At 51.7% G+C, this 22312-nt stretch overlaps 1 protein-coding gene across 1 annotated transcript in view; it reads right to left on the bottom strand.

Annotated features, from left to right (window-relative positions):
* The window catches only part of LOC137311226 (calpain-2 catalytic subunit-like), a 34021-nt gene that overhangs the window by 2490 nt on the left and 9219 nt on the right, over positions 1 to 22312 (bottom strand). Inside the window, exons 2-4 of the mRNA XM_067978544.1 lie at positions 7913 to 7982; positions 4099 to 4217; positions 2913 to 3046 (exon numbers count right to left, since the gene is read on the bottom strand). Of these exons, the coding sequence (XP_067834645.1) occupies positions 2913 to 3046; positions 4099 to 4217; positions 7913 to 7982 (323 nt within the window). The remainder of the gene's footprint in view (positions 1 to 2912; positions 3047 to 4098; positions 4218 to 7912; positions 7983 to 22312) is intronic.

Raw genomic sequence — 22312 nt, 5'->3', positions numbered from 1 at the left:
TCAGAATCAAAGGTTAAATAGTGTTCAGCACAGGAATTTAACGGGGTCAAAGGGGATATACTTCAATGCGAGGAGTATTACAAACAAAGCAGATGAGCTTTGGGCACAGATAGACACATGGCAGCATGATATCATTGCTATAACGGAAACCTGGCTTAAAGAGGGGGATAATTGACACTCAATATCCCTGGATATAGAGTTTTCAGGCAGGATAGAGTGGGTGATAAAAAAGGAGGGGGGGGTAGCATTATTGGTTAAAGAATCAATTACAGTTGTGAGAAGGGATGATCTGCTAAATGGATCATCAATCGAGGCCGTATGGGTTGAGCTCAGAAATAAAAAAGGGGCAGTCACACTACTAGGAGTGAACTATAGACCCCCCGAATAGTGAAAGGGAGAGAGAAGAACAAATATGAGGGCAATAATAGTCGGGGTCTTCAACTACCCAAACATCAACTGGGATTCAAACAGTGTGAGGGGCACAGAGGGCGCAAAATTCTTCATCGGTGTCCAGGAGAACTTTTTTAGCCAATACGTGACAAGCCCAACAAGAGGGGATGTAATTCTAGATTTAGTCCTGGGAAATGAAGATGGGCAAGTGGGTGAAGTGACAGTGGGTGACCATATTGGGGATAGTGACCACAATTCAGTTAGTTTTAGCATTATTATGGAAAAGGACAGAGTTAAATCAGGAGTAAATGTTTTAAATTGGGGGAAGGCAAATTTTACAGAACTAAGAGGTGATTTGACAGAAGTGGACTGGACACAACTACTTGAGGAGAAATCAGTGGCAAAACAGTGGGAGGCACTAAAAAGTGAAATTCTACGGGTACAATGCAGACACGTCCCTCAAAGAAAAAGGGTGGCACTGCCAAATTTGTATCATCTGCAAACTTCTTCATCATGACCCCTACTTTTAAGTCCAAATCATTAATATATATCACAAAAAGCAAGGGACCGAGTACTGAGCCCTACGGAACCCCACTGGAAACAGCCTTCCAGTCACAAAAACACCCGTCGACCATTACCCTTTGCTTCCCGCCACTGAGCCAATTTTGGATCCAATTTGCCACTTTCCCTTGGATCCTTTCATTACTGTTTTGACCAGTCTGCCATGTGGGACCTTGTCAAAAGCCTTGTTAAAATCCATGTAGACTACATCAAACGCACGACCCTCATCGACCCTCCTTGTCACCTCCTCGAAAAATTCAATCAAGTTAGTCAGACACGACCTTCCCTTAACAAATCCGTGCTGACTGTCCTTGATTACTCCGTGCCTTTCTAAGTGACGGTTTATCCTGTCCCTCAGAATTGATTCCAATAATTTGCCCACCACCGAGGTTAGACTGACTGGCCTGTAATTACTCGGTCTATCCCATTCTCCCTTTTTAAACAACGGTACAATGTTAGCAGTCCTCCAATCCTCCGGCCCCACGCCTGTATCCAGTGAGGATTGGAAAATGATGGTCAGAGCCTCCGCTATTTCCTCCCTGGCTTCTCTTAACAGCCTGGGATACATTTCATCCGGGCCTGGTGATTTATCTACTTTCAAAGATGCTAATCCCCTTAATACTTCCTCTCTCACTATGTTTATCCCGTCCAATATTTCACACTCCTCCTCCTGAACTACAATCTCTGCATCATCCCTCTCCTTTGTGAAGACAGATGCAAAGTATTCATTAAGAACCATCCCCACATCTTCCGCCTCCACACATAGGTCACCTTTTTGGTCTCTAATAGGCCCTACTCTTTCCTTAGTTATCCCCTTGCTCTTCATGTATTTTTGGGTTTTCCTTGATTTTCCTTGCCAGTATTTTTTCATGCCCTCTCTTTGTTTTCCTAATTTCCTGTTTAATTTCACCCCTGCACTTTCTATCCTCCTCTGGGCTTTCTGCCGTATTGAGCTCTCGGTGTCTGACATAAGCTTCCCTTTTTTACCTTATCTTACCCTGAATGCTCCTTGTCATCCAGGGGGCTCGAGATTTGGGACTCCCTCCCTTTTTCTTTGTGGGAACATGTTTACTCTGAACCCCTTGAATCTCCCCCTTGAATCCCTCCCACTGCTCTGACACTGATTTACCTTCAAGTAGCTGTTTCCAGTCCCACTTTTGCTAAATCACTTCTCAGCTCAGTAAAATTAGCCTAGGGTTTGGATGGGGATGGGATTGGGGTTTGGGGTTTGGATTTCGGGTGGGAATGATAGTTTGGGGTTTGGCATTTGGTTTGGGGTGGGGGTGATGGTTTGGATTTGGAGTGGGGTTGTGGTTGGGTTTGGGGTGGTGGTTTGGGGTGGTGGTTTGGGGTGGTGGTTTGGGGTGGTGGTTTGGGGTGGTGGTTTGGGGGTGGTGGTTTGGGGTGGTGGTTTGGGGTGGTGGTTTGGGGTGGTGGTTTGGGGTGGTGGTTTGGGGGTGGTGGTTTGGGGTGGTGGTTTGGGGTGGTGGTTTGGGGTGGTGGTTTGGGGGTGGTGGTTTGGGGTGGTGGTTTGGGGTGGTGGTTTTGGGGTGGTGGTTTGGGGTGGTGGTTTGGGGTGGTGGTTTGGGGTGGTGGTTTGGGGTGGTGGTTTGGGGTGGTGGTTTGGGGTGGTGGTTTGGGGTGGTGGTTTGGGGTGGTGGTTTGGGGTGGTGGTTTGGGGTGGTGGTTTGGGGTGGTGGTTTGGGGTGGTGGTTTGGAGTTAGGGATTGGGTTTGGGGTTTGGATTTCGGGTGGGAATGGATTTGATGTTTAGAGTGGTGGTTTGAGGATGGGATTGGGGGTTGATTTGGGGTGGGGATGGGGATGGGGGTTGTGATGGGGATGGGATTTGGGGTTTGGGGTTTGGGGTGGGGGTGATGTTTGGGGGTGATGTTTTGGGGTGGGATTTGGGGTGGGGGTGATGGTAACGTCTCGGGGGGATGGCGATGAGCAGGACTCACTTGGCGTAAGCTTTCTCCAGCAGCGCGCTCCAGAACTCGTTTCTCTCGGCCGAATGAACGAACATCAACTCATCGTCCTTCGTGGGCAGTCGATCATCGATGACCACATCCACCCACTCACCAAACTGCCAGAACTGGGGGGGGGGGGGCGGGGGGAGAAAGAGAGGTGGTTAGTGAGCTGTCACACCAGCAGCAAGCCCTCCCCCAACTTCCTCATGTTCAAGGTGGGGGGGTCTAAAAAAATTTTCCAATTGATTCTTCACAACATGGGAGTCAAGCAAAGGAGCAGAGAGAGTGGCAGATGTGGTTCGTAACCTGGAGACCAGCGATCCGCTGGAATTGAAGCAGGGAGCGGGCGGGCGAGGGAGAGCGGCCGGAGGCGGCCAGGGAGGGGTGCGAGGGGCCGAGGGCGGCCCGGGCAGGGGGGGGGGGCCGGGGGCGGCCCAGGAGGGGTGCGAGGGGCCGAGGGGGGTGAGGGCGGCCTGGGCCAGGGGGAGGGACGGAGAGCGGCCTGGGCGGAGGGGTGCGAGGGGGTGCGGAGCGCGGCCCGGGCAGGGGGGGGAGGGGGTGCGGAGCGCAGCCCGGGCAAGGGGGGGGGAGGGGTGCGGTGCGCAGCCCGGGCAGGGGTGGGGAGGGTTGCGGAGCGCAGCCCGGGCAGGGGGGGGAGGGGTGCGGAGCGCAGCCCAGGCAGGGGGGGGGGAGGGGGTGCGGAGCGCAGCCCGGGCAGGGGGGGGGAGGGGTGCGGAGCGCAGCCCGGGCAGGGGGGGAGGGGTGCGGAGCGCAGCCCGGGCAGGGGGGGGGAGGGGTGCGGAGCGCAGCCCGGGCAGGGGGGGGAGGGGTGCGGAGCGCAGCCCGGGCAGGGGGGGGAGGGGTGCGGAGCGCAGCCCGGGCAGGGGGGGAGGGGTGCGGAGCGCAGCCCGGGCAGGGGGGGAGGAGGGGCCGAGGGCGGCCCGGGGTGGGGGGCGGGGTGGAGGGAGGGGCCGAGGGCGGCCCGGGGGGGGTGGGGGGGGGAGGGAGGGGCCGAGGGCGGCCCGGGGGGGGGGGGAGGGGCCGAGGGTGGGCGAAAGAGATAGACACAGGGGGAGAGGGAGAGAGACACACATTGAGAGAGAGCTATCAATAAATTCTCTGCACCCCCGATTTAGAAGTTATATTGTTTCAAGATATAACTGGTGATAATTGTTACCTGGAAATGGAAGATTCCGGAATACCCGGGGCCGAAGGTTTGTCCACTGGGAACGACCCTGCTCAGGACCTCCTCATTGAGGGTCAGTGATGCAATGGCCGCCAATAACCAGCAATCACCTGGAACACAATTTCCCCGTCACACACTGACAATTTCACACATTCACCCTCGGACTGATCTTCAATTAAACTCAATCAACAAATATCTGGCGATGTTAACTGGACCAGAGTCAGAGTCTAGCAGGATGATGCTACTTACAAACTCGATCAGCTTGAGGCAATGGGGCTCCACGTCACATTTCAGAGACTGTCACTTTTTGGAATGTTAAAATGGTTTCCATTCGCTGAGCACAGCAGGGGGCTCAGCTCAACAAATCATGGAAGTAACGTGGGTGCAACAGATAGAGAGATTTGACATAGCAGAGTGAGATACAGAGTAAAGCTCCCTCTACACTGTCCCTTCAAACACTCCCAGGGCAGGTACAGGGTTAGATACAGAGTAAAGCTCCCTCTACACTGTCCCTTCAAACACTCCCAGGGCAGGTACAGGGTTAGATACAGAGTAAAGCTCCATCTATACTGTCCCATCAAACACTCCCAGGGCAGGTACAGGGTTAGATACAGAGTAAAGCTCCCTCTATACTGTCCCATCAAACACTCCCAGGGCAGGTACAGGGTTAGATACAGAGTAAAGCTCCCTCTACACTGTCCCATCAAACACTCCCAGGGTCAGGTACAGGGTTAGATACAGAGTAAAGCTCCCTCTACACTGTCCCGTCAAACACTCCCAGGGCAGGTACAGGGTTAGATACAGAGTAAAGCTCCCTCTACACTGTCCCATCAAACACTCCCAGGGTCAGGTACAGGGTTAGATACAGAGTAAAGCTCCCTCTACACTGTCCCATCAAACACTCCCAGGGGCAGGTACAGGGTTAGATACAGAGTAAAGCTCCCTCTACACTGTCCCATCAAACACTCCCAGGGTCAGGTACAGGGTGAGATACAGAGTAAAGCTCCCTCTACACTGTCCCATCAAACACTCCCAGGGCAGGTACAGGGTTAGATACAGAGTAAAGCTCCCTCTACACTGTCCCATCAAACACTCCCAGGGCAGGTACAGGGTTAGATACAGAGTAAAGCTCCCTCTACACTGTCCCATCAAACACTCCCAGGGCAGGTACAGGGTTAGATACAGAGTAAAGCTCCCTCTACACTGACCCATCAAACACTCCCAGGGTCAGGTACAGGGTTAGATACAGAGTAAAGCTCCCTCTACACTGTCCCATCAAACACTCTCAGGGTCAGGTACAGGGTTAGATACAGAGTAAAGCTCCCTCTACACTGTCCCATCAAACACTCTCAGGGTCAGGTACAGGGTTAGATACAGAGTAAAGCTCCCTCTACACTGTCCCATCAAACACTCCCAGGGCAGGTACAGGGTTAGATACAGAGTAAAGCTCCCTCTACACTGTCCCGTCAAACACTCCCAGGGCAGGTACAGGGTTAGATACAGAGTAAAGCTCCCTCTACACTGTCCCATCAAACACTCCCAGGGTCAGGTACAGGGTTAGATACAGAGTAAAGCTCCCTCTACACTGTCCCATCAAACACTCCCAGGGTCAGGTACAGGGTTAGATACAGAGTAAAGCTCCCTCTACACTGTCCCATCAAACACTCCCAGGGTCAGGTACAGGGTTAGATACAGAGTAAAGCTCCCTCTACACTGTCCCATCAAACACTCCCAGGGGCAGGTACAGGGTTAGATACAGAGTAAAGCTCCCTCTACACTGTCCCATCAAACACTCCCAGGGCAGGTACAGGGTTGGATACAGAGTAAAGCTCCCTCTACACTGTCCCATCAAACACTCCCAGGGTCAGGTACAGGGTTAGATACAGAGTAAAGCTCCCTCTACACTGCCCCTTTACATTGACTTTGTGCTGCCCACAGTGGGAGGAGGAGTGGGCAGCAGGAAGAGCGATGGGGGAGGGAGTTGTTGTCTGGGTGTGTTTGCTGGTGGGGGCACCGTGTGGGGACTGCTCGAGGCCACACACTTTCGACAACATGCTGTGTCACCAACAAAAACTGGGGCTCCTCCACAGGACCTCTCGCCCTGCGACAGCCCACAGAACCTCCCAACATCTTTCTCCACACATTCTCCTCACCCTCTATCCCTCTCTGCATCTCTGCATCTCTCCTCTTCTCCTCTTCTCCTCTCTCTCTCTCTCTCTCTCTCTCTCCCCCCTTCCATCGGGCCCCCTCTCTGGGTCCTTCTCTCCACATCCAGCTCTCTCTTTCTCTCTTAGTCCCTCTCTCTCACTCCATGTGTTCGAGTCCCACTCCACAGACTTCAGCCCATAATCTAGGCTCCCAGAGCAGGGCAGGGCGGCGAGGCGAGGAGGACGGGGGGGGGCGAGGCGAGGGGGGGGGGGCGAGGGGGGGCGCGAGGACGGGGGGGCGAGGGAGGGCGCGAGGACGGGGGGGCGAGGGAGGGCGCGAGGACGGGGGGGCGAGGGAGAGCGCGAGGACGGGGGGGCGAGGGAGAGCGCGAGGACGGGGGGGCGAGGGAGAGCGCGAGGACGGGGGGGCGAGGGAGAGCGCGAGGACGGGGGGGCGAGGGAGGGCGCGAGGACGGGGGGGCGAGGGAGGGCGCGAGGACGGGGGGGCGAGGGAGGGCGCGAGGACGGGGGGGCGAGGGAGGGCGCGAGGACGGGGGTCGAGGGAGAGCGCGAGGACGGGGGTCGAGGGAGAGCGCGAGGACGGGGGGGCGAGGGAGAGCGCGAGGACGGGGGGGCGAGGGAGAGCGCGAGGACGGGGGGGCGAGGGAGGGCGCGAGGACGGGGGGCGAGGGAGGGCGCGAGGACGGGGGTCGAGGGATGGCGCGAGGACGGGGGGCGAGGGATGGCGCGAGGACGGGGGGGCGAGGGAGGGCGCGAGGACGGGGGGGCGAGGGAGGGCGCGAGGACGGGGGGGCGAGGGAGGGCGCGAGGACGGGGGGGCGAGGGAGGGCGCGAGGACGGGGGGGCGAGGGAGGGCGCGAGGACGGGGGGGCGAGGGAGGGCGCGAGGACGGGGGGGCGAGGGAGAGCGCGAGGGGGGGCGAGGGAGGGCGCGAGGACGGGGGGGCGAGGGAGGGCGCGAGGACGGGGGGCGAGGGAGGGCGCGAGGACGGGGGGCGAGGGAGGGCGCGAGGACGGGGGGCGAGGGAGGGCGCGAGGACGGGGGGCGAGGGAGGGCGCGAGGACGGGGGGCGAGGGAGAGCGCGAGGACGGGGGGCGAGGGAGGGCGCGAGGGGGAGGAGGGTTGCGGAATTGATGGGCTGATCTGTGTGTTGTTTGTGACAGTTTCTGATCTCTGACACTCTGCTCACAGCTGTTATATTATGGGATGCGAGGCCGTCTTCAGCTGGGAATGAACGCGGACCGCAAACGCAGCCCTCGACGCGGACCGCAAACGCAGCCCGCGACGCGGACCGCAAACGCAGCCCTCGACGCGGACCGCAAACGCAGCCCTCGACGCGGACCGCAAACGCAGCCCTCGACGCGGACCGCAAACGCAGCCCTCGACGCGGACCGCAAACGCAGCCCTCGACGCGGACCGCAAACACGGACCACTCCAACCCGTCCCGACCCCTCCAGCCAGGGTGTGAGTCGATCCCGCAATCCCCTCCTGAGTGAGTCTGCTCAGCAACCGCCCCCGGCCCCCAGCCCGGCCCCCGGCCCCCAGCCCAGCCCCCGGCCCCCGGCCCACAGCCCGGCCCCCGGCCCACAGCCCCCGGCCCCCGGCCCACAGCCCCCGGCCCCCGGTGTGAATCTTACCCAGGGCTCCCTGGCGGATGTCAGTGCGATTGGCTCCTTCAACGATAAACTGTGGATTCGAGCACAGCTCCTGGGGGAGAGAGTGAGAGATCGGAGGGTTACAGAGAACAAGGCCAGGGAACATCGAGACAGCAGGAGGCCATTCAGCCCCTCGAACCTGTTCCGCCATTCAATCAGATCAAGGCTGATCTGCCCCCTGACTCCATCCACCCGCCATATCCCATAATACCCTTGGTTAGCAGAAATCGCTCGCTCTCTGATATAAAACGATTCATTGAGCTCGCACCCCCTGTTCTGAGGGACAGATTTCGACTCCTCTCCCACCCTTTGTGTGAACAAGTGTTTCTGAACTTCTCTCCTGATTGGCCAGGCTCGGATTTTAAGGTGATGTCCCCTTGTCCCAGACTCCCCCACCAGAGGAACAAGTTTCTCTCTCTCTCTCCACCCGATCAATTCCTTTCAAACTCCGAGACACCTCACCCAAATCTCCCCTTCATCCTCGATACTCCAGGGAATACAAGCCTAGTTCATGTCCTCTCCCCTCATAATCTGACCCCTCGAGCCCTGGGAATATTCTGGGGAATCTGCACTTCACTCCTTCCGAGGCCAATATCTCCTCTCTCAGGTGCGGTGTCCCCAACTTTTTTTTTCTTCGTTCACGGGATGTGGGCGTCGCTGGCGAGGCCGGCATTTATTGCCCATCCCTAATTGCCCTTGAGAAGGTGGTGGTGAGCCGCCTTCTTGAACCGCTGCAGTCCGTGTGGTGACGGTTCTCCCACAGTGCTGTTAGGAAGGGAGTTCCAGGATTTTGACCCAGCGACGATGAAGGAACGGCGATATATTTCCAAGTCGGGATGGTGTGTGACTTGGAGGGGAACGTGCAGGTGGTGTTGTTCCCATGTGCCTGCTGCTCTTGTCCTTCTAGGTGGTAGAGGTCGCGGGTTTGGGAGGTGCTGTCGAAGAAGCCTTGGCGAGTTGCTGCAGTGCATCCTGTGGATGGTACACACTGCAGCCACAGTGCGCCGGTGGTGAAGGGAGTGAATGTTTAGGGTGGTGGATGGGGTGCCAATCAAGCGGGCTGCTTTGTCCTGGATGGTGTCGAGCTTCTTGAGTGTTGTTAGAGCTGCACTCATCCAGGCAAGTGGAGAGTATTCCATCACACTCCTGACTTGTGCCTTGTTGATGATGGAAAGGCTTTGGGGAGTCAGGAGGTGAGTCACTCACCCCAGAATACCCAGCCTCTGACCTGCTCTCGTAGCCACAGTATTTATATGGCTGGTCCAGTTAAGTTTCTGGTCAATGGTGACCCCCAGGATGTTGATGGTGGAGGATTCAGCGATGGTAATGCCGTTGAATGTCAAGGGGAGGTGGTTAGACTCTCTCTTGTTGGAGATGGTCATTGCCTGGCACTTATCTGGCGTGAATGTTACTTGCCACTTATGAGCCCAAGCCTGGATGTTGTCCAGGTCTTGCTGCATGCAGGCACGGACTGCTTCATTATCTGAGGGGTTGCGAATGGAACTGAACACTGTGCAGTCATCAGCGAACATCCCCATTTCTGACCTTATGATGGAGGGAAGGTCATTGATGAAGCAGCTGAAGATGGTTGGGCCGAGGACACTGCCCTGAAGAACTCTTGCAGCAATGCCCTGGGGCTGTAATGATTGGCCTCCAACAACCACTACCATCTTCCTTTGTGCTAGGTATGACTCCAGATGTGGTCTAATCAGGCTTTGTATCACTGGAGCAAAACTTCCTCCCCTTTAGATTCCAGCCCTCTCGTTAGAACGGTTCACATTCCATTCAACTTTGGGATTATTTGTTGCACCTGACTCCATTTTACTGATCTGTGTGCACAGACCCCGAAATCTCTTTGGACCCCCACCCCGTTTGGAGCCTTTCACCATTTTAAACAGGACTCCGATTGATCCTTTTTTGGTCCAAAATGGATGACCTCCCACTTCCCTGTGTTGAAATCCATCTGCCCCAGTTTTGCCCACTCACTTAATCTCTCAATGTCTCTCTGTAATGTGATGCTCCCGTCTGCACTACTTACTGTGCCACCAATCTCTGTGTCATGTGGACTTATAGACCAATTAGCTTAACATCAGTGGTAGGAAAGATAATGGAATCGAGAAACTAAAAATATAACAAAGAATAGTCAGCACGGATTTCAGAAGGGAAGGTCATGTTTGACCAATCTTAGTGAATTCTCTGAAGAAGTAACAGAAAGGGTAGACAAGGGTAATGTAGTAGATGTAATATATTGGGATTTTGAAAAGGCCTTTGATAAGGTACCGCATTGTAGGCTCATGACTAAGGTCAGAGCATGTGGGGTGAGGGGACAGGTAGCAGAATGGATAACAAGCTGGTTACAGAACAGAAAACAGAGAGTGGGGGTTAAAGGCAGCTACTCAGACTGGGAAAAGGTGGGAAGTGGTGTTCCCCAGGGATCGGTGCTGGGACCACTGTTGTTCACAATTTACATCAATGATCTGGACTCGGGAATCAGAAATACAATTTCAAAATTTGTGGACGACACCAAATTGGGGGGTGTAGTTAATTCCCAGGAGGACGGAGATAAAACACAGGAAGATATTAATAAATAGCAGAATGGACGTGTGATTGGCAGATGAATTTTAATATAGAGAAGTGTGAGGGGGTACATTTTGTTAGGAAGAATAAGGAGGCCACAAACTGATTGGATTATAGGAGTCTAAATTTCTAGGGGAACTCTAAGAGTTCAAGGGGTACGGGGAGAGAGCGGGAATATGGTATTGAGATAGAGGATCAGCCATGATCATATTGGATGGTGGAGCAGGCTAACATCTGTTGTGGGGAAAATGCTGGAGTCTGTAATTAAGGATAGGGTGACTGAACGCCTCGAGAATTTTCAGTTAATCAGAGAGAGCCAGCATGGATCTGTGAAAGGTAGGTCGTGCCTGACAAACCTGATGGAATTTTTTGAAGAGGTGACTAAAGTAGTGGACAGGGGAATGTCAATGGATGTTATTTATATGGACTTCCAGAAGGCATTTGATAAAGTCCCACATAAGAGATTGTTAGCTAAGATAGAAGCCCATGGAATTGAGGGTGAATTATTGACTTGGTTAGGAAGTTGGCTGAGTGGCAGGAGACAGAGAGTAGGGATAATGGGAAGGTACTCACATTGGCAGGATGTGACGAGTGGAGTCCCGCAGGGATCTTGGGGCGTCAATTATTCACAATATTTATTAACAACTTTGATGAGGGGAGAGAGAGCCACATATCCAAGTTTGCCGATGACACAAAGATAGACAGCATTGTAAGCAGTGTAGATGAAAACATAAAATTACAGAGAGATATTAATAGATGCAGTGAATGGGCAAAACTGTGGCAAATGGATTTCAATGTAGGCAAGTGTGAGGTCATCCACTTTGGATCAAAAACGACAGAACAGGGTACTTTCTAAATGGTGAAAAGCTCAAAACAGTGGATGTCCAAAGAGACTTAGGGGTCCTAGGCCCAACCATCTTCAGCTGCTTCATCAATGACCTTCCCTCCATCATAAGGTCAGAAATGGGGATGTTCGCTGATGACTGCACAGTGTTCAGTTCCATTCACAACCCCTCAGATAATGAAGCAGTCCGAGCCTGCATGCAGCAAGACCTGGACAACATCCAGGCTTGGGCTCATAAGTGGCAAGTAACATTCGCACCAGACAAGTGCCAGGCAATGACCATCTCCAACAAGAGAGAGTCGAACCACCTCCCCTTGACAATCAATGGCATTACCATCACCGAATCCCCCACCATCAACATCCTGGGGGTCACCATTGACCAGAAACTTAACTGGACCAGCCATATAAATACTGTGGCTACAACAGCAGGTCAGAGGCTGGGTATTCTGCGGCGAGTGACTCACCTCCTGACTCCCCAAAGCCTTTCCACCATCTGCAAGGCACAAGTCAGGAGTGTGATGGAATACTCTCCACTTGCCTGGATGAGTGCAGCTCCAACAACACTCAAGAAGCTCGACACCATCCAGGACAAAGCAGCCCGCTTGATTGGCACCCCATCCACCACCCTAAACATTCACTCCCTTCACCACCGGCGCACTGTGGCTGCAGTGTGTACCATCCACAGGATGCACTGCAGCAACTCGCCAAGGCTTCTTCGACAGCACCTCCCAAACCCGCGACCTCTACCACCTAGAAGGACAAGAGCATCAGGTACATGGGAACAACACCACCTGCACGTTCCCCTCCAAGTCACACACCATCCCGACTTGGAAATATATCGCCGTTCCTTCATCGTCGCTGGGTCAAAATCCTGGAACTCCCTTCCTAACAGCACTGTGGGAGAACCGTCACCACACGGACTGCAGCGGCTCAAGAAGGCGGCTCACCACCACCTTCTCAAGGGCAATTAGGGATGGGCAATAAATGCCGGCCTCGCCAGCGACGCCCACATCCCATGAACAAATGAAAAAAAAATGTCATTGACAGGTACAGAAAATAATCAAGGCGGCGAATGGAATGCTGGCCTTTATATCGAGAGGACTAGAGTACAAGGGGGCAGAAGTTATGCTGCAGCTATACAAAACCCTGGTTAGACCGCACCTGGAGTACTGTGAGCAGTTCTGGGCACCGCACCTTCGGAAGGACATACTGGCCTTGGAGGGAGTGCAGCGTAGGTTTACTAGAATGATACCCGGACTTCAAGGGTTAAGTTACGAGGAGAGATTACACAAATTGGGGTTGTATTCTCTGGAGTTTCGAAGGTTAAGGGGTGATCTGATCGAAGTTTATAAGATATTAAGGGGAACAGATAGGGTGGATGGAGAGAAACTATTTCCGCTGGTTGGGGATTCTAGGAGTAGGGGGCACAGTCTAAAAATTAGAGCCAGACCTTTCAGGAGTGAGATTAGAAAACATTTCTACACACAAAGGGTGGTAGAAGTTTGGAATTCTCTTCCGCAAACGGCAATTGATACTAGCTCAATTGTTAAATTTAAATCTGAGATAGATAGCTTTTTGGCAACCAAAGGTATTAAGGGATATGGGCCAAAGGCAGGTATATGGAGTTAGATCACAGATCAGCCATGATCTTATCAAATGGCGGAGCAGGCACAAGGGGCTAAGGATAAACCCAGTAACTACAGGCCAGTCAGTTTAACCCCAGTGGTGGGGGAACTTTTAGAAACGATAATCTGGGACAGAATTAACAGTCACTTGGACGAGTGTGGATTGATTAGGGAAAGTCAGCACGGATTTGTTAAAGGAAAATCGTGTTTAACTAACCTGATGGAGTTTTTTGTTGAGGTGACAGAGAGGGTCGATGAGGGCAATGCGGTAGATGTGGTGTATATGGACTTTCAAAAGGCGTTTGATAAAGTGCCGCACAGTCGGCTTATCATCAAGATTGTGGCCCATGGAATAAAGGGGGCAGTAGCAACATGGATACAGAATTGGCTAAGGGACAGGAAACAGAGAGTAGTGGTGAACGGTTGTTTTTCGGACTGGAGGGAGGTGTACAGTGGTGTTCCCCAGGGGTCAGTGCTGGGACCACTGCTTTTTTTTATATATATTGATGACTTGGACTTGGGTGTACAGGGCACAATTTCAAAATTTGCAGATGACACAAAACTTGGAAGTGTAGTGAACAGTGAGGGGGACAGTGATAGACTTCAAGAGGAGAAAGACAGGCTGGTGGAATGGGCGGACACGTGGCAGATGAAATTTAACGCAGAAAAATGGGAAGTGATAGATTTCAGTAGGAAGAACGAGGAGAGGCAATATAAACTAGAGGGCACAATTCTAAAAGGGGTACAGGAACAGAGAGATCTGGGGGTATATGTACACAAATCATTGAAGGTGGCAGGGCAGGTTGAGAAAGTGGTTAAAAAAGCATACGGGATCCTGGGCTTTATAAATAGAGGCAGAGAGTACAAAAGTATGGAAGTCATGATGAACCTTTATAAAACACTGGTTCGACCACAACTGGAGTATTGTGTCCAGTTCTGGGCACCGCACTTTAGGAAAGATGTGAAGGCCTTAGAGAGGGTGCAGAAGAGATTTACTGGAATGATTCCAGGGATGAGGGACTTAAGTTACGTGGATAGACTGGAGAAGCTGGGGTTGTTCTCCTTGGAACAGAGACGGTTGTGAGGAGATTTGATCGAGATGTTCAAAATCATGAAGGGTCGAGACAGAGTAGATAGAGAGAAACTGTTCCCATTGGTGGAAGGGTCAAGGACCAGAGGACACAGATTTAAGGTGATTGGCAAAAGAATCAAAGGTGAGATGAGGAGAAACTTTTTTACCCAGCGAGTGTTTAGGATCTGGAATGCACTGCCCGAGGGGGTGGTGGAGGCAGATTCAATCATGGCCTTCAAAAGGGAACTGGATAAGTACTTGAAAGGAAAAAATGTGCAGGGCTGCAGGGAAAGGGCGGGGGAGTGGGACTGGCTGGATTGCTCGCACGGGCTCGATGGGCCGAATGGCCTCCTTCCGTGCTGTACCCTTTCTATGATTCTAACAGGTACTGAGTGAGAGCTGAGGCAGAGAGGAGCAATGGCCCCATGGGGAGATCAGAGTTAGCACATCAGGGATCAGTCGGCAGCCGTCTTACCCAGATCACCAGCTCAGTGCCGGTGATGGGAGGGCCCAGTCAGTCAGGCTCCTTCCAGACACAGCAGAGTCTGAATCCTGGACCCCAGGAACAGATCACTGAATGTAGGGCCCATCCTCGGGGCCCGAACCTTCTGTACAGCCCCGAGAGCCAACAACACCCTGCATTTCTAGAGTGCCTTTAACGTAGTAAAACGTCCCAGGCACTTCACAGGAGCGATTAGCAAACAAAATTTGACAACGAACCACATAAGGAGATATTAGGACAGGTGACCAAAAGTTTGGTCAAAGAGGGAGGTTTTAAGGAGCGTCTTAAAAGGAGGAGAGAGAGGCGGAGAGGTTTAGGGAGGGAATTCCAGAGCTTAGGGCCCAGGCAGCTGAAGGCACGGCCGCCAATGGTGGAGCGATTAAAATCGGGGCTGCGCAAGAGGCCAGAATTGGAGGAGCGCAGAGATCTCGGAGGGTTGTGGGGCTGGAGGGGGTTACAGAGATAGGGAGGGGCGAGGGCCATGGAGGGATTTGACCACAAGGATGAGAATTTTAAAATCGAGGCGTCCCTGGACTGGGAGCCAGTGTAGGTCAGTGAGCACAGGGGGTGATGGGTGAACGGGACTTGGTGCGAGTTCGGATACGGGCAGCAGAGTTTTGGATGAGCTGAAGTTTACGGAGGGTGGGAGATGGGAGGCCAGACAGGAGAGGATTGGAATAGTCCAGTCTGGAGGTAACAAAGGCAGGGATGAGGGTTTCAGCAGCAGATGAGACGGGCGATGGAGGTGGAAGTAGATGGTCTCGATGATGGAGTGGATATGGGGTCAGAAACTCATGTCAGGGTCAAATAGGTCGCCAAGGTTACGAACAGTCTGGTTCAGCCTCCAATATTTAGTTGGAGGAAATTTCTGCCCATCCAGTACTGGATGTGGGAGAAGCAGTGTGAGAAATGAGAGGCAGTGGAGGGGTCGAGGGAGGAGGTGGTGAGGTGGAGCTGGGGGCCGTCAGCGACACGTGGAACCTGACATTGTGTTTTCGGATGATGTTGCCGAGGGGCAGTGTGTCGATGAGGAAGAGGAGGGGGCCAAGGACAGATCCTGGGGGGACTCCAGAGGTCACGGTGAGGGAGTGGGAAGAGAAGCCACTGCAGGAGATTCTCTGGCTACGACGGGAGAGATAAGAATGGAACCAGGTGAACGCAGTCCCACCCAGCTGGACGATGGAGGAGAGGTGTTGGAGGAGTTCGGTGTCCAAGGCTGCAGACAGGTGGGGAAGGATGAGGAGGGATCGTTTACCATGGTCACAGTCACACAGGATGTCATTAGTGACTTTGATAAGGGCCGTTTCAGTACTGTGGCAGGGGCGGAAACCTGATTGGAGGGATTCAAAGATGGAGTTGTGGGAAAGATGGGCACGGATTCGGGAGGAGACAAAGACCTTCAAGGACTTTGGAGAGGAAAGGGAGGTTGGAGATGGGGGCGGGAGTTTGCAAGGACAGAGGGGTCATGGGTGGTTTTTTGAGGGGGGAGGTGCGATGACGGCAGATTTGAAGGGAAGGGGGACAGGACCTGAGGAGAGGGCAGACTATGAAGAGAATTCTTCAGTCTCCTCAGTAAAGCAAGTGGCCAAGAAAGTCAGTACTAAACTCCCCAATTTCACTCGATGTGGGGACAGGACTCCGCTATTTAATAAACTGAAGTCTCAGAAGGTCGAGGGAGTGCTTCACCGTCGGAGGGTCAGTACCGAGGGAGCGCTTCACCGTCGGAGGGTCAGTACTGAGGGAGCGCCGCACTGTCGGAGGGTCAGTACTGAGGGAGCACTTCACCGTCGGAGGGTCAGTACTGAGGGAGCGCCGCACCGTCGGAGGGTCAGTACTGAGGGAGCGCTGCACTGTCGGAGGGTCAGTACTGAGGGAGCGCCGCACTGTCGGAGGGTCAGTACTGAGGGAGCGCCGCACTGTCGGAGGGTCAGTACTGAGGGAGCGCCGCACTGTCGGAGGGTCAGTACTGAGGGAGAGCTGCACTGTCGGAGGGTCAGTACTGAGGGAGCGCTGCACTGTCGGAGGGTCAGTACTGAGGGAGCGCTGCACTGTCGGAGGGTCAGTACTGAGGGAGAGCTGCACTGTCGGAGGGTCAGTACTGAGGGAGTGCTGCACTGTCGGAGGGTCAGTACTGAGGGAGCGCCGCACTGTCGGAGGGTCAGTACTGAGGGAGCGCTGCACTGTCGGAGGGTCAGTACTGAGGGAGCGCCGCACTGTCGGAGGGTCAGTACTGAGGGAGAGCCGCACTGTCGGAGGGTCAGTACTGAGGGAGTGCTGCACTGTCGGAGGTGTCGTCTTTCGTACGAGACGTTAAACCGAGGCCCCCGTCTGCCCCCTCAGGTGAGTGTAAAAGATCCCATGTCACTATTGGAGGAAGGGCAGGGGGAGGGAGTTCTCCCCGGTGTCCTGAGGCCAATATTCATCCCACAACCACCATCACTTCGAACTGATTATCGGGCCATTGTCACATTGCAGTTTGTGGGATCTTGCTGTGCACAAATTGACTGCTGTTTTCCCGACATTACAGAAGTGAACACACTTCAAAAGTATCCATTGATTGTGAAATGATGTGGAGAAGCCGGTGATGGACTGGGGTTGTGATTGTGAAACACTTTGGGACGTCCAGAGATGATGAAAGGCACTGGAGAAATGGGAATCTTTCTTTCTCCAAAGGCTCAAACAGACCGAGGGTCTCAGGCCACTCATTACCAACATGTGTCCCAAAAATGGGGTCAGTCCACAGACTGAATGATGGGAGGTCCCTGAATACTGCTGGGGAATGGGACACTCGGAGAGGGGATGGAGTGAGAGGCGCAGAGAGAGCTGGGAGGGAGAGATAACCAAGAGACTCAGAGAGCGCTGGACAGTCGTACAGCGGGGAGTGAACCTACTGTCCGACACATCTGGATTCTCCAGCTGCAGGAACCCGGGAAAGGACGGGCACCAACATGAGGTGATTGACACCAGATGTGGTGAACACTCAGACTGAAAGGAGCGGGAATGGAACAACAGGGAGCTGGCAAACTGACAGCACAGTTCATGGCTCGAGTCGATCACTCTCATACAATCAGAGAAAGGTTACAGCACAGAAGGAGGCCATTCGGCCCATCGACTCCATGCCGGCTCCAGGTAAGAGCAATCCAGCCAGTCCCACTCCCCCGCCCTTTCCCCGTAGCCCTGCAAATTTTTTCCTTTCAAGTACCATAGTGCAAAATAAAACTAAGATGACTAGCAATCTTAAAAAGACAAGTCTAAAGGCATTGTGTCTAAATGTGCGGAGCATTCGCAATAAGGTCGATGAATTAACAGCGCAGATAGATATTAACGGTTATGATATAGTTGCGATTACGGAGACATGGCTGCAGGGTGACCAAGGATGGGAACTGAACATCCAGGGGTATTCAATATTTAGGAAGGACAGGCAAAAAGGGGAAAGGAGGAAATCAATGCAATAGTGAGGAAGGATATTGGCTCGGAAAATCACAATGTGGAATCTGTATGGGTGGAGCTAAGAAACACCAAGGGGCAGAAAACGTTGGTGGGGGTTGTCTATAGGCCCCCAAACAGTAGTGGAGATGTAGGGGAGGGCATTAAACAGGAAATTAGAGATGCATGTAAGAAGGGTACAACTATAATCATGGGTGACTTTAATCTACATATAGATTGGTCAAAGCAAATTAGCAATAATACTGTGGGGGAGGAATTCCTGGAGTGTGCACGTGATGGTTTTCGAGACCAATACATTGAGGAACCAACTAGAGAACAGGCGATCCTAGACTTGGTATTGTGCAATGAGAAAGGATTAATTAACAATCTTGTTGTGCGGGGTCCCTTAGGAAAGAGCGACCATAACATGATAGAATTCCTCATTGAGATGGAGAGTGAAGTTGTTGAATCCAAAACTCGGTTCCTGAATCGAAATAAAGGAAATTATGAAAGTACGAGGTGTGAGTTGGCTATGATAGATTGGGGAACTTCACTAAAAGGGACGATGGTGGATAGGCAATGGCTAATATTTAAAGAACGTGTGCAGGAATTACAACAATTATTCATTCCTGTCTGGTGCAAAAATAAACCAGGAAAGGTGGCTCAACCGTGGCTTACAAAAGAAATTAGGGATAGTATCAGATCCAAAGAGGAGACATATAAAATTGCCAGAAAAAGCAGCAAGCCTGAGGATTGGGAGCAGTTCAGAATTGAGCAAAGGAGGACAAAGAGATTGATTGAGAGGGGAAAAATAGACTGAGAGTAAACTAGCAGGGAACATAAAAACTGACTGTAAAAGCTTCTATAAATATGTCCAGAGAAAAAGATTAGTGAAGACAAATGTAGGTCCCTTACAGTCAGAAATGGGGGAAATTATAATGGGGAACAAAGAAATGGCAGAACAATGAAACACATAGAATCATAGAATCATAGAAGTTACAACATGGAAACAGGCCCTTCGGCCCAACATGTCCATGTCGCCCAGTTTATACCACTAAGCTAGTCCCAATTGCCTGCACTTGGCCCATATCCCTCGATACCCATCTTACCCATGTAACTGTCCAAATGCTTTTTAAAAGACAAAATTGTACCCGCCTCTACTACTGCCTCTGGCAGCTCGTTCCAGACACTCACCACCCTTTGAGTGAAAAAATTGCCCCTCTGGATCCTTTTGTATCTCTCCCCTCTCACCTTAAATCTATGCCCCCTCGTTATAGACTCCCCGACCTTTGGGAAAAGATTTTGACTATCGACCTTATCTATGCCCCTCATTATTTTATAGACTTCTATAAGATCACCCCTTAACCTCCTACTCTCCAGGGAATAAAGTCCCAGTCTGTCTAACCTCTCCCTGTAAGTCAAACCATCAAGTCCCGGTAGCATCCTAGTAAATCTTTTCTGCACTCTTTCTAGTTTAATAATATCCTTTCTATAATAGGGTGACCAGAACTGTACACAGTACTCCAAGTGTGGCCTCACCAATGCCCTGTACAACTTCAACAAGACATCCCAACTCCTGCATTCAATGTTCTGACCAATGAAACCAAGCATGCTGAATGCCTTCTTCACCACCCTATCCACCTGTGACTCCACTTTCAAGGAGCTATGAACCTGTACTCCTAGATCTCTTTGTTCTATAACTCTCCCCAACGCCCAACCATTAACGGAGTAGGTCCTGGCCCGATTCGATCTACCAAAATGCATCACCTCACATTTATCTAAATTAAACTCCATCTGCCATTCATCGGCCCACTGGCCCAATTTATCAAGATCCCGTTGCAATCCTAGATAACCTTCTTCACTGTCCACAATGCCACCAATCTTGGTGTCATCTGCAAACTTACTAACCATGCCTCCTAAATTCTCATCCAAATCATTAATATAAATAACAAATAACAGCGGACCCAGCACCGATCCCTGAGGCACACCGCTGGACACAGGCATCCAGTTTGAAAAACAACCCTCGACAACCACCCTCTGTCTTCTGTCGTCAAGCCAATTTTGTATCCAATTGGCTACCTCACCTTGGATCCCATGAGATTTAACCTTATGTAACAACCTACCATGCGGTACCTTGTCAAATGCTTTGCTGAAGTCCATGTAGACCACGTCTACTGCACAGCCCTCATCTATCTTCTTGGTTACCCCTTCAAAAAACTCAATCAAATTCGTGAGACATGATTTTCCTCTCACAAAACCATGCTGACTGTTCCTAATTAGTCCCTGCCTCTCCAAATGCCTGTAGATCCTGTCTCTCAGAATACCCTCTAACAACTTTCTCACTACAGATGTCAGGCTCACCGGTCTGTAGTTCCCAGGCTTTTCCCTGCCGCCCTTCTTAAACAAAGGCACAACATTTGCTACCCTCCAATCTTCAGGCACCTCACCTGTAGCGGTGGATGATTCAAATATCTCTGCTAGGGGACCCGCAATTTCCTCCCTAACCTCCCATAACGTCCTGGGATACATTTCATCAGGTCCCGGAGATTTATCTACCTTGATGCGCGTTAAGACTTCCAGCACCTCCCTCTCTGTAATATCTACACTCCTCAAGACATCACTATTTATTTCCCCAAGTTCCCTAACATCCATGCCTTTCTCAACCGTAAATACCGATGTGAAATATTCATTCAGGATCTCACCCATCTCTTGTGGTTCCGCACATAGATGACCTTGTTGATCCTTAAGAGGCCCTACTCTCTCCCTTGTTACCCTTTTGCCCTTTATGTATTTGTAGAAGCTCTTTGGATTCACCTTTGCCTGATCTGCCAAAGCAATCTCATATCCCCTTTTTGCCCTCCTGATTTCTCTCTTAACTCTACTCCGGCAATCTCTATACTCTTCAAGGGATCCACTTGATCCCAGCTGCCTATGCATGTCATATGCCTCCTTCTTATTTTTGACTAGTGCCTCAATCTCCCGAGTCATCCAAGGTTCCCTACTTCTACCAGCCTTGCCCTTCACTTTATAAGGAATGTGCTTACACTGAACCCTGGTTAACACACTTTTGAAAGCCTCCCACTTACCAGACGTCCCTTTGCCTGCCAACAGACTCTCCCAATCAACTTCTGAAAGTTCCTGTCTAATACCATCAAAATTGGCCTTTCCCCAATTTAGAATTTTAACTTTTGGGCCAGACCTATCCTTCTCCATAGCTATCTTAAAACTAATGGAATTATGATCACTGGTCCCAAAGTGATCCCTCACTAACACTTCTGTCACCTGCCCTTCCTTATTTCCCAAGAGGAGGTCAAGTTTTGCCCCCTCTCTAGTCGGGCCATCCACATACTTTGGTTCTGTCTTCACAAAGGAGGACACAAATAACCTCCCAGAAATGTTAGGGAACCAAGGGTCTAGTGAGAGGGAGGAACTGAAGGAAATCAGTATTAGTAAAAAAAATAGTGCTAGGGAAATTAATGGGGCTCAAGGCTGACAAATCCCCAGGGCCTGATAATCTACATCCCAGAGTACTAAAGGAAGTGGCCCTGGAAATAGTGGATGCATTGGTTATCATCTTCCAAAATTCTATAGACTCTGGAACAGTTCCTACAGATTGGAGGGTGGCAAATGTAATCGCACTATTTAAAAAAGGAGGGAGAGAAAAAGCAGGGAATTACAGACCAGTTAGCCTAACATCAGTAGTGGGGAAAATGCTAAAGTCTATTACAAAGGATGTGATAACAGAACACTTGGAGGGCATTAACGGGATTGGACAAAGTCAGCATGGGTTTATGAAAGGGAAATCATGCTTAACAAATCTACCGGAGTTTTTTGAGGATGTAACTAGTAGAATTGATAGGGGAGAACCAGTGGATCTGGTGTACTTGGATTTTCAGAAGGCTTTTGATAAGGTCCCACACAAGAGGTTAGTGTGCAAAATTAAAGCACATGGGATTGGGGGGAATATACTGGCCTGGATTGAGAATTGGTTGACAGACAGGAAACAGAGAGTGGGAATAAATGGGTCTTTTTCCGGGTGGCAGGCAGTGACTAGTGGGGTACCGCAGGGATCAGTGCTTGGGCCCCAGCTATTCACAATATATATCAATGATTTGGATGAGGGAACTGAATGTAACATTTCCAAGTTTGCAGACGACACAAAGCTGGGTTGGAATGTGAGCTGTGAGGAGGATGCAAAGAGGCTCCAATGTGATTTAGACAAGTTGGGTGAGTGGGCAAGAACATGGCAGATTCAGTATAACGTGGATAAATGTGAGGTTATCCACTTTGGTTGTAAAAACAGAAAGGCAGATTATTATCTGAATGGTGATAGATT

This window comes from Heptranchias perlo, unplaced genomic scaffold (genome assembly GCF_035084215.1).
Source record: "Heptranchias perlo isolate sHepPer1 unplaced genomic scaffold, sHepPer1.hap1 HAP1_SCAFFOLD_309, whole genome shotgun sequence".
Taxonomy (NCBI): domain Eukaryota; kingdom Metazoa; phylum Chordata; class Chondrichthyes; order Hexanchiformes; family Hexanchidae; genus Heptranchias; species Heptranchias perlo.
This window is presented reverse-complemented; position numbering and strand designations above follow the sequence as displayed.